This window comes from Sinohyriopsis cumingii, chromosome 7 (genome assembly GCF_028554795.1).
Source record: "Sinohyriopsis cumingii isolate HCF-2022 chromosome 7, ASM2855479v2, whole genome shotgun sequence".
NCBI lineage: Eukaryota > Metazoa > Mollusca > Bivalvia > Unionida > Unionidae > Sinohyriopsis > Sinohyriopsis cumingii.
Genome location: NC_142967.1, coordinates 117756804 through 117769640, shown reverse-complemented (window position 1 = coordinate 117769640; position 12837 = coordinate 117756804). Strand labels below are relative to the sequence as shown.

General features: G+C 34.2%; 1 protein-coding gene across 2 annotated transcripts in view; it reads right to left on the bottom strand.

The window, feature by feature from the left end:
• Window positions 1–12837, bottom strand: part of LOC149796005 (ATP-binding cassette sub-family C member 1-like) — a 155144-nt gene that overhangs the window by 105371 nt on the left and 36936 nt on the right. For both annotated transcript variants that reach the window (XM_089965927.1, XM_089965926.1), the window contains one exon: window positions 2423–2548. In XM_089965927.1, coding sequence (XP_089822053.1) covers window positions 2423–2548 — 126 coding nt within the window. The remainder of the gene's footprint in view (window positions 1–2422; window positions 2549–12837) is intronic.

The following is a 12837-nucleotide window of genomic DNA, read 5'->3' as shown; positions in this document are numbered from 1 at the left end:
GTTCCTTTTCTCTGGTATTCATGGGAATTTTTAAAATAAATTGTTACGATGGAACAATTTTTAAAGTGACAAAATACAGTACTTCATGCACGGACATCAACAATCCAGTGTCGTCCAAAGATTTGGAGAAAATAAAATCATTTGATGAATTTGTGAAGGCCAGAAGAGAAGCAGATGATTTCACCAACAATATGATCATTAACGTGGATGAAATTCTAGTGTACTTTGATTTCATTCCTGGGCAGACTGATGATAAGATGGGGGTCAAAAGTGAAGACGCAGCACAACTTTGGATACATTTAAGCAGTTTTTTGTTAAAGAATATCAATACAAAGGTTATTTTATTACAAAGCAAGCCAACCTTGAAGGCTGACTTTGGATTCTTTTAAGTGTGCTGATTTTTTTTTGACTTTTTAATATACAAAGTCAGCTGAGAGATGGAAGCTAACTTTGGTTCCTTTTAACATGGATGAATTCTAGTGTACTTTGATCTCATTCCTGGACAGACTCATAGGGGTTAAAAGTGTGAGAATTAGCACAACTAGTGCAGATTTTTAAAAAATCTGACTTTATTCCTTGCAGTTTCCACTTCAGGAGATGTGTTGCCTCTAACGATAATTTTTCACAGCTATGAAATCTAAAAAAAAATATTCATGCACCAAAAGATGGGATCATGCATGTGCAGGAGAAGGGTTGTGTTGGCTGCACTGGATTAAAGAGTTTCAAAGTACACAGTTTTATATTTCATAAAATAAAATTACAGCTGAAGTGCGTTTTCCAACATTTAATTTTTGAATGATTTAAAAGGTGTCCCACAACTTACAATTTGAAAAAAAATATTCCCAGAACATATGGTGCACAAAAAAATTACTTTAAAATCTAATTTATGGTGTCCCAAAAATACGGTGTCCCAACATATATGGTAAATGGCATAAAAATCAAATAAGTGTATCAACATATGCATACAAACATGCTTAATAAATTTTAATTTGCACAGATTGGTGGTGTCTCCAAGATCAAGCTAACATGGCTTCCACACATAAAATAAAATATCAAAAAAGTACAAAAATACCAATGATTCAAGTGCAATGGATACTTGCCAAATCTGAACAGTCTTCCTCAGTTGATTTAATTAAACCTAAGCTAAATGTGGTTTTCTATTGAAAAAGTATAGGACCTAAATAGATTCCAAAAACTTTAAAAAAATCTGCTTAAATAGCCAGACTCCATATTCACAAAGCTCTTCAACTTGAGTGTGCACTCAAATGAAGTTTTTCTAAAATTCATTATAATTGTAAACTTTTGCTACAAATCAAACATCAACATTTAATTGCAGTCCTCAAATAAATACATTACAACTTATGAATATTTAAATGTTAAGCATTCCCACCATTCAAAAGTTGAGCTTGATTAAACAATCACAATCAGTAGCTTCAAAACTATGGGACATGGGCCATTATTCTCAAGACACCCTAAACAGATTGCACATTCAAGTCAAGACACCCTAAGCAGATTGCACATTCAAGTCAAGACACCCTAAGCAGATTGCACATTCAAGTCAAGACACCCTAAGCAGATTGCACATTCAAGTCAAGACACCCTAAGCAGATTGCACATTCAAGTCAAGACACCCTAAGCAGATTGCACATTCAAGTCAAGACACCCTAAGCAGATTGCACATTCAAGTCAAGTAGTTTCATGAACACACGGCCATCCCACATATTCTCAGAACTCTTCTACTTGATTTCACACTCAAGTTGAATAGCATCATGAATACGGGACAAGACCATTAACCTCAAAACTTCTCTGACTGCAAACTCAAGTTCAACAGTTTCATGAATAAGGAAGAAATCCCATTATTCCCCAAACTCCTCAATATAAATGCACACATACACAATTTTGTAAAGCTTACAATAATCAAACAAACTGAAAGGAAAGACAAGGCATTACAACACATTCAGATCTGGATGTATGCTAAATATGTACAGTTTATTTTGTAACAATTTCATAAATATAAGTGTTTTAACAAAACCAATTTGCACCTAAGTTGAGAAGATTTTTTAACACAGAACCAGAAAATCTAAACAGATCTTCAACATTCTTCAAAACAATTGGGTTTACATCATTTTGGGCATTTACTACAACATTTCAGGCATTTACTACAAGATTTCAGACATTAACTACAACATTTCAGACATTTACTACAACATTTCAGGCATTTACTACAACATTTCAGGCATCAGGCATTTACTACAACATTTCAGGCATTTACTACAACATTTCAGGCATTTACTAGAACATTTCAGACATTTACTACAACATTTCAGACATTTACTACAACATTTCAGGCATTTACCTCAACAGTTTCTGTGAAATTGCCTTAAAAAAGATTTGTGAAGGATGCACAGATGTATTTACTTACAAAAGTGGCTGCCTTTAGGGCACCAGCCAGGAATACAGACGGTGGGGCTGGTTTACCCTGGGACTTGTCATGTGCATCCCCAATCACATCCACAATGGCCAGAACAGAGAGAATCAGGGACAAGAACTAAAAAAGAAAATTGGAAGCTGATCAGAGCTTAAAACTATGCCAACAGATATATGATTAAGTGATCATCTTTCTTTAGAATCAAATACTTGCCAGAAATTTACACAACACATCTGCATGCAAGTTGATGATACATTACAGCAGAGGCAACCCCAAATTCAATGTTCATTAAAGCTATGCAAATAATAAAGTCATGGAAGAATGACATTCCAATGATGGGGCACATCAATGCTGCCTGCTTATAAGGATGGAAATTATATCAATCATTACTATGGATAATAGATTTTGACTTCTACTTAAATAAACTTTGTTCTGAATATACAAATAAAGAATAGTAAATGGATGTTTGTATTGCTGATGTTTCACATGGATGTTTGTACTGTTGATATTTCACATGGATGTTTGTATTGCTGACATTTCACATGGATGTTTGAGTTGATGTTTCACATGGATGTTTGTACTGTTGATGTTTCATATGGATATTTGTATTGCTGATGTTTCACAAGGATGTTTGTACTGTTGATGTTTCGCATGAATGTTTGTACTGTTGTTGTTTCACATGGATGTTTGTACTGTTGATATTTTACATGGATGTTTGTACTGTTGATGTTTCACATGGATGTTTGTACTGTTGATGTTTCACATGGATGTTTGTACTGTTGATATTTTACATGGATGTTTGTACTGTTGATGTTTCACATGGATGTTTGTACTGTTGATGTTTCACATGGATGTTTGTACTGTTGATATTTTACATGGATGTTTGTACTGTTGATGTTTCACATGGATGTACAGTTGATGTTTCACATGGATGTTTGTACTGTTGATGTTTCACATGGATGTTTGTACTGTTGATGTTTCACAGGGATGTTTGTACTGTTGATATTTCACATGGATGTTTGTATTGCTGATGTTTCACATGGATGTTTGAGTTGATGTTTCAAATGGATGTTTATACTGTTTGTGTTTCACATGGATGTTTGTATTGTTGATATTTTACATAGATGTTTGTACTGTTTATGTTTCACATGGATGTTTGTACTGTTTATGTTTCACATGGATGTTTGTACTGTTTGTGTTCCACATGGATGTTTGATGTTTGTAATGTTTATGTTTCACATGGATGTTTGTACTGTTTGTGTTTCACATGTATGTTTGTACTGCTTGTTTTACATGAATGTTTGTACTATTTGTGTTTCACATGGATGTTTAAGATAAGATAAGAATTCTGTATTTCAGACTACATAGTCCATACATCTAAATTAAAATACAGATATAAAGTAAAACATTGTAAACATAAAAGAACATATATATCATACATACAAGTATACAGATACATTTAAAACAATTAGCTGTGCCCTGCATTGTTAAGAATTAAATTAAATGGCACATTTAAAGAGTAATTTATTCCAACTGCTAATAATTTGAGAATTTAAAAGAATGTCATAGTTCCAAAGAGATTTCAATATACAGTTCTTACTACTAGATATTCAAGTCATCATTGAGAATGCATACTTTCACATTACTTTATCAAAACTGAATACATTATTATTTACAAACATGTTTGAGGCACTGTTCCATCTAGGAAGACCTAACAGAAAATGAAGACTATTATTATAACCAATAACTAGTTTTCTTTTCATACATTCATTAAAGTTTGTCCACAGAGGAGCACAATACGGAGTGCACAATAAGATTTGAATAATCTAATCCTGATATTCAATGAACAATTCTTAAATTTTCATAGAAGCATGTTTGTTCGAGTACACAAAAATCAGTAATGTCTCATCATATCTTCATTATCCGACCCATTGGATTTCAAAATATGACCCAGATACATGTACGTATAACTGTTGACATACGTAAGAGCACTGCCGTTAAGATGTACAGGGGGAGGAGATGGTAATTTGAAAGAAGTCGGCTGAAAGACCATGCATACAGACTTTTTTGTATTATAGATGATATCTATCTCAAATGCATATTGTTCACATATCTTTAATAATTCTATATCACTTAATTAGGACTTATCAATGACATATCGTCAGCAAAACTAAATTTGTTAAGAAACAACACATTTGGTGGCAGTAACCCCACGTAACACTGACCCAGCTTATGATTTAACTCATCTCTCTCTCTCTCTCTCTCTCTCTCTCTCTCTCTCTCTCTCTCTCTATATATATATATATATATATATATATATATATATATATATATATATATATATTAAATAACAAAGGGGAAAGAATACCCCCTGCCTCACCCAATTGGTTACATGGAAAGCGTTGGATATTACACTTCCCCGTCGCACATAATACAACTGTTTGCCATACCAGTTAACTAAAATATGAACTACGTAGACAGGTATTTTAATATCAATCAACTTTTTAAAAAGTGTCCAATGATTCGCCCTATCAAATGCCTTACTAGCATCTAAGAAACATGCAAACACTGGGCTGCCATGTTCTACATAATAGCTGACAGTTTCCTTAAAGGCATATAGGCATAAATCTGTTGAATGCTGCTTTTTAAAACCAAACTGATTATCGAGATTGTGACTTCACATCTCTGCAGTATGATGCATTTAAATATTTTTTAAATAATAGTCGTAAGAGCTATAGGTCTGTAGTTATTTTTGTCTGCCAGGTTACCAATTTTGTTTTTTAGTAGCAGTATAATTGTAACTTTTGTGAAATCATCTGGTACAAAGTTATGCATAAACATATAATTAAATAAAATCATCAATAGCACATGAAGTCTAGTATCTGAAAATGAAAAATGTTCCACACAAAAAAATTCTGATCCTGGACATTTACCCCCTGTTTGTCTTATTATTGCACTTTGGATCTCAGATAATGTAATTACCTCAATATGAGCAGAAGGGGTATTCAATGCTGAGAGCACATGCTTCTTATTCGATTCATTTTGAACAATATCGAGTAAGTCTTCAAAATGATTTTTCCACATGTTGCATGTATTATTCTGACCATGGTACCCATCAATGCAAATTGGTAGCTTATTGGAAGTTGTCGTAATATTTTGTTTTACTTGCTTCCCAAATTCACACTGATCGACATTTTCAAGTTTTTGTGCTAGCGAGTCTGCTTTATGTTTTACTTCCTTCTTCTTGCATAATCTAAGAGCATACTTAAATTATGCTTTTGTTTGGTGCATTTGGTTACTGAGATGGCCATGACAAGGTTTACCGTTATCATGCCACATAAGGTAAACATTTTGTGCAAAGTCGTGTAGTTCTCTGAGACAGTCATTCCAACCTGATATAACCCGGTGACCACATTTGGATTTACTAGTCAAGCTATTACCAGAGTTCGACAAAGTTTTTACTATATCAGTGTATAATACATTTATCTGCTTCGTATGCACCTGGTTAATGCAGCCGTGGTCATTACAGTTCGCAACACAATGTGGGATCTCAATCTTGTTTCATAAGAATCCTGATGTCTGAGTATAATTAAGTTTTTCGTCAGAAATAAGGTCTGACCAATTAATGTTGTATTTCAAGTTTAAGAGTTCATTGGGGGCAAGAATCAAATCAGATCAATCTTAAGTCATTAAATTAGGATGATGGTCGGACCCTGCTAGGGTGTGTAGTATTCTCATATCACTTAGAGCGGAATGAGCAGACTCTGCTTAGACAGAATGATCCAACCAAGACAATGTATTGTGTGAATCACTGATGCAAGTAAAATCTGTTGTGTGGTTGTACTGTTTTATTTCACATGGATGTTTGTACTGTTTGTTTTTCACATGGATGTTTGTACTGTTTGTGTTTCACATGGATGTTTGTACTGTTTGAGTTTCACATGGATGTTTTTACTGTTTGTGTTTCAGATGGATGTTTGTACTGTTTGTGTTTCACATTGATGTTTGTACTGTTTGTGTTTCACATGGATGTTTGTACTGTTGTGTTTCACATGGATGTTTGAACTGTTTGTGTTTCACATGGATGTTTGTGTTTCACATGGATGTTTTTACTGTTTGTGTTTCACATGGATGTTTGTACTGTTTGTGTTTCACATTGATGTTTGTACTGTTTGTGTTTCACATGGATGTTTGAACTGTTTGTGTTTCACATGGATGTTTGTACTGTTTGTGTTTCACATGGATGTTTGTACTGTTTGTGTTTCACATGGATGTCTGTACTGCTAATGTAGTTGTAGTTGTTAAAAGATATATCTGACAGCCCTGTCTGATGGATGTATTTCATTTATCAAGGATCTCAAATAGTGGAGGAGTCCTCTAAAAGAAGTTTTACATACTGTACCTTTAGACTTATTTTTTTGTATGGATATTCCTCCTGATAAATAGCAGTGCATTATTTGCCTTGGTTGTACTACTAATATGTTCTGTCCAGAACAGGTCTTGGAAAAGTTATTCCCAGCTTTGCCTTGGTTGTACTACGAATATGTTCTGTCCAGGACAGGTCTTGGAAGATAGTTATTCCCAGCTTTGCCTTGAATGTACTATTATCAAGATGTTCTGTCTAGAAGATGTCTCTGGAGATAATTATTGCCGAATATAGAATACCTTGAATATCACCGGTATAAGAAACCTAGGGATAAAAGGTTTCTGGAGAAGATTTATCATATAAGGATAGAGCTACCTGTTATCTCATGGATACAATGTAAATATTTTAACCATGGGAAATAAAAAGGTGGAATAGGATTTTGATCAAACTGGATGAATAGCTCTAGAGCAGATCCTGGATATATTCATCAATGGTTTGAGTATGAGGTGAGGTGGTTGATTTTCTGTAAAATCGAAGTGGCAAATATTCTTTGGTTTTCATTGAAAGGCAAACTATGTAACTGTAAACAAAATCAATACCAACTTTATTCAAAATTAGCTCTGGCATCATTCAGGTGGAAGAAGTTGAAAATAACTTTTCCAACTGTTTCAAGTGGAAGCCACACCTTTGCTATGGAAGCCACCCAGATACAATTGTGGTACAACATGTTCCTAACTTCCTACAGAATTTGATAAAAACTGGAACTGAAATTGTGCAGTACAAGTTGAAAATAAGTTTCCCAAGTGGTGGCTCACCAGACACAATTTTACAAAGTTTCCCAAGTGGTGGCTCACCAGACACAATTTTACAAAGTTTCCCAAGTGGTGGCTCACCAGACACAATTTTACAAAGTTTCCCAAGTGGTGGCTCACCAGACACAAATTTACAAAGTTTCCCAAGTGGTGGCTCACCAGACACAATTTTACAAAGTTTCCCAAGTGGTGGCTCACAAAGTCTGGTTAAGATGAATTTCTAGGACTAGTGTGGTTTTTGCCAGTCAACTATTGCATCAAAATATTTCTACAGGCCCACTAACCAATCTAATCACTCAGATGAATGTGAAAATTTGACCTTACTAATTTTTTCTCCATGTTATGGGTTCTTTAAATGGTCAGTCAGAAGTCCACTGGGTCACATATACAACTTGTACAGTATTAAAATTTCAAATCTCTAACTTCAGCAACTTTCATCCAATTTTTGGAAACTGTCACAAAAGAGTTTAAAATTCCTCTGCCAACTACCAAATATTTTCTTAATTGTTCATTCTTTCATTTCTGACTTCAAGTGACCTTGTGAAAAGATGCTCTACTTTTAACTGCTGCCCCATGTCAGACACAGATAAAGTGACCCCTATCCAGAATTATGACTGTAAATTGTAAGATATGATTCTGTTTGAAACGTATCTTGAAACACTACACCCAAATGTTGGAACATCCGTACTACCACATATGAAGTGAGTGCCCCACCTGCACCCCACATCAAATATATTCCAGTCTTTTTTAAGTAAGAAATCATTTTCAGTGCATGGCCAATAAAAGAGCAAAGATCCAGTCACCTGTTATATCCATATTTCCTACAAAACTTTGATGTTGTGATCAATTTACTGGCCCAATTATCAAAAGTGCCACTCCACTAACATATCTACCACAAACAAGAACTACCAATTATGTGTCAGCAGTAATTGCTAACAAGTCCTATTTAACTTATTACCAGAGCTGTGACTGCTGAGAAGATCTAAATGACTTATTGCCAGAGCAGTGATTGCTGACTAGACCAAATTAGCCTAATGCCACAGCACTCACTGCTGACTATACCTAATTAACCTATTGCCAGAGCAGTCATTGCTGACTAGACCTAATTAACCTATTGCCAGAGCAGCCATTGCTGACTAGACCAAATTAACATATTGCCAGAGCAGTCATTGCTGACTACACCTAATTAACCTATTGCAAGAGCAGCCATTGCTGACTAGACATAATTAACCTATTGCCAGAGCAGAGATACCCATGCCTATTAACTAGCATAACACAACATAAAAATTTGTTTTGTTTGACAACTACACCAATATGAAACTAGTTTGAATGCTGAGTATTTACTGAAAATAGCATAAAAATTAATTCAAAAAGGATGAATTTATATCTGTTTAAATTGGAATGTTACATGCTGCATGTCAACTAGGTGATAGACATTAGACCAAAATGTATACATCTCATTTTGCCTAAAATAATATAACGCCTAATACCGCCAATATTGGTCAGTGGACCATGAGTATCGGCACATCTGTCCTTGAATAACATTAGCAATAGGTTAATTTACTGCAAAAACCTTAGACATTTAGGCAACTGACAGTACAGTTCCAGTATGTAAAATAAATTATAAGCCATATTTTAAGAAATGTTAAACTCACTGTGATAGGCAATAACATACCTCAAAGTCCTCCATAAGCTTTCATCAAGGCAAGTGTTCTAGAACTTGTTATTATGCAAAAAATAGTCTTCCTCTTTCTGTCACAGAGTCCATAACCTTCAACCTTTCTATCCCCTCCCCCCAATCAATAGGTCTCTCTCTTACCCCTGGTACAAGCCATCCACATGCTGTCAAACTTGTCCTAATGGTCACCTGGGTTAAGCGGTCACCTGGTTACAATGGCCATTCTAATTCCCCCCCAAATTTCCTATATAAATGTCATGTAATTAGCAGTCACCTGCCTTCAATGATCAGTAATCATGTGTTTCTTAAACAAACTGTGATTACCGTATTTCATGCAATTTTTCCTACACAAAAAAAATAATTATTAATTTCAGCGTATGAAAAATTATATGTAAAATAAATAATTATCATTTTGAGGTTCTGACCATGTACTAAAAATAAAAGGATTGTACCTGAACAAATTCTATGGAATAAACACTACTTGACAACCTAACAGTACAAACGTACAAAGTAAACACATATTTTCTGTCTCATTCTGCTCTCAACTCAAGAATCTAATTAAAATTAAAATAAAAGTACTCAAAAAGATTTTTGTTGTTATTAGTGAATGAGAGGGGGAGAGAGTGAGAAAGAGAGGATTGTCTCAGTGTGAAAGATCATCTGCATTTAGAGCATATGTAGCTGTTATGTTGTGTAATGTTGGCAAAATGATAGTCCTACATTAAGACGTATCACATGTTATTATGTTTTAGTGCGCACAAAAGTCAAAACATAAATATCAGCATTGAGGTCTTACATGTAGGACTAGCAAAATGATTAAGATGGTTTGAACATGTATTAGTTAAGGGTATTATTTATTTGTAAATTGCACGCAACGATACAAGTCCACATTGTCAAGAAATTAAGTGCATCTTGTATTTTTACAGCAGCAATAATTTCACTATCAAATTGCAAGAAAAAAATAAAGATATGAAATCATGTTAGTTAATGCGTGTGAGCGCACGCACATGTTTGTGTGTCAGTGCCAGATTACCAAATAGGCAGAGTAGGCACCAGCCTATCAAAATAATATTGATAAAATGTATTAGAAGATAATTTGCGAGGGGGAACACAGATTTTGACTACCTAAGGGCCTTCACATGGTTTAATTTGGAACTGGTGTGTGCATGTGTGTGTGTGTGCATGCGTGCGTGCGTGCGTGTGTGTGTGTGAGAGAAATGGAAAAAAAGGTCTGTGTACAAGACCGTATTTATTCAGGATGGATTTTATTTGTAGCTTTTGCAAAGAGAAAAAAAGACTGTATTTTGAGTTACCGTATTTTCCGGCGTATAAGTCGATGCGGAGTATAAGTCGAATTGACCAATTTTGTAAATTTTCCATCCTTCGTCCATATATAAGTCGATTCGGAGTATAAGACGAGACCAGGTCAATAACTTGGCTTTGTATTTTATACTACCGGTAGTAACTTACGGTTGCATGATATTGATGGTATCGTTGTATGATATTCCATATTACCGGCAATCGTGAAATTGCATTACCGATGCTAACATGCTTGTGATTTTACTTCTGAACTGCTATATTTTGTTATCAATTGACACAGCTGAATAAACAGTCTATGCTTGTCTTATTATAATTGAATGCACATCCATGTTGTAGTTCATTTTATTACCTGTAGTTACGAACGTAACTTATACAAACTTGTCATTTTCTATTGTAAGTTTGAAAGTCACAGACTCCGTTAAATCGATTCGTATATATATATATATATATATATATATATATATATATATATATATATATATATATATATATATATATACATACATACATATACATATACTATTTTTTAAGTGTTTGTTCTGTTTGGACTTGGATATAATTAACATTTTATTACTAATCTATTCAATGCTATACCCCACTATTATCTTTATCGGCGAGTTCGAATACAAAGTAATGGGTATGATCTCTTATCCTTATAACAAATTTTGTATGGACAATGACTTCAATAAAATGTTGACAGATTTTCATTTCCCTAAAAAAAACTTCATTTCCCTACTGGCAGCCTCACTGATTTGACCTATCCTGTCGATTCTTGCCCTCAATCTGGTTTCAATTATAGCCAAAGCGCTAAGCATGTTTAATTACCGTGTAAATAACACTGCATAGCCATGTGGTTGTTGTGACAATGTACATCGTAATTAAAACAAGAATGAATTGTTGATTTAGAGGTGTTTATTGATAATGGAATATAGTAGGCTCGTAATACATGAGGATTATCACAATCGTCAGGTAACTCAAAATACCGTCTTTTTTCTCTTTGCAAAAGCTACAAATAAAAACTGCCCTGAATAAAAGAATGCTCTTGTACACGGACAATTTTTTTCATCTCTCACTCTCTCTCTCTCGTGCGCACACACACAAGCACAATATATCTGATTTTAGTTTAGTTTAAACCATATTTGTTTTAATTATGATATCCATTGCAACAAGAGCCACGTGGCTGTGCATGCTATGAAAAGACTGATCAAAATATACCGAACTCATTAAAATGTGCCTGTACTATAGCAATGAAAACAATGCCCATGGCTAAATTCATTATTTACATCTAGAGAAGGGAATGGGCATCATTTCCTGTTGTACTTAATCCCATTGATATTAAAAACGGGTAGCGTAATTGATGCGGATTAATGATAAAGAACAATGGGGTACCGGCAATATAGTAACTAGTATCGGTAGCTAAAGCCAATATCAAGGTCTAAACAATTGCGCCAACTGGCTTTGATTGTTGTTGGAAACCAAAGACCAATTTATCAACAACCGGTATAATCAAAGAGAGACACCGAATCGTCAGCTGGTTAAGAATGAATATAGGTGAAGTGTTGACATTACAATTTGCTTTAAACTGAATTGTGAAACTAAAAATCATGGATCACTGATGATCTATGAGTACTGGTAGTCCATCTATATATCTGATTTTAGTGCAGTTTAAACCTAATTTATTTGAGAAACTTTGTCAAATACAATTAGAAACATATGATTTGGGGGATTCAGTAGAATGCATGATCTACATTATTTTATAAATAATCATAGAACGCTCGAGTTAATATGGATTACATCCCTTTGTAGGATCAATTGGATCAATTAAAAAGCTATGCCGGTAATTGCTCACGTGTGTCCAACATTATACTGGAAAATCAAATATTAATGGACCAGTTATTTCATATCTTTTTTTTCAGGAACAAACAATATGCTTTGAATTAGTACAGTACACTATAGAGTATAGACCGTAAGTGTGCTATGCGGCCCGGTGAAGTTTTTACCGGTACGGTAAATTGTTTTCTTTTATTTTATGTTTGAGAAATAAGAAAAAACACGCAGAATGCAAAATAAATAATGACAAAACTTACAAATATAAACGCAGTCATATTAGTTTATGACAATTTATTGACATAGTAATTTAACATGAATTTGTACTTCTATGTGACCTGTTTTCAATTATGCCGATTATAGAGCAATGTCAATAGCATACCGGATACTGTAATCCATATATAAG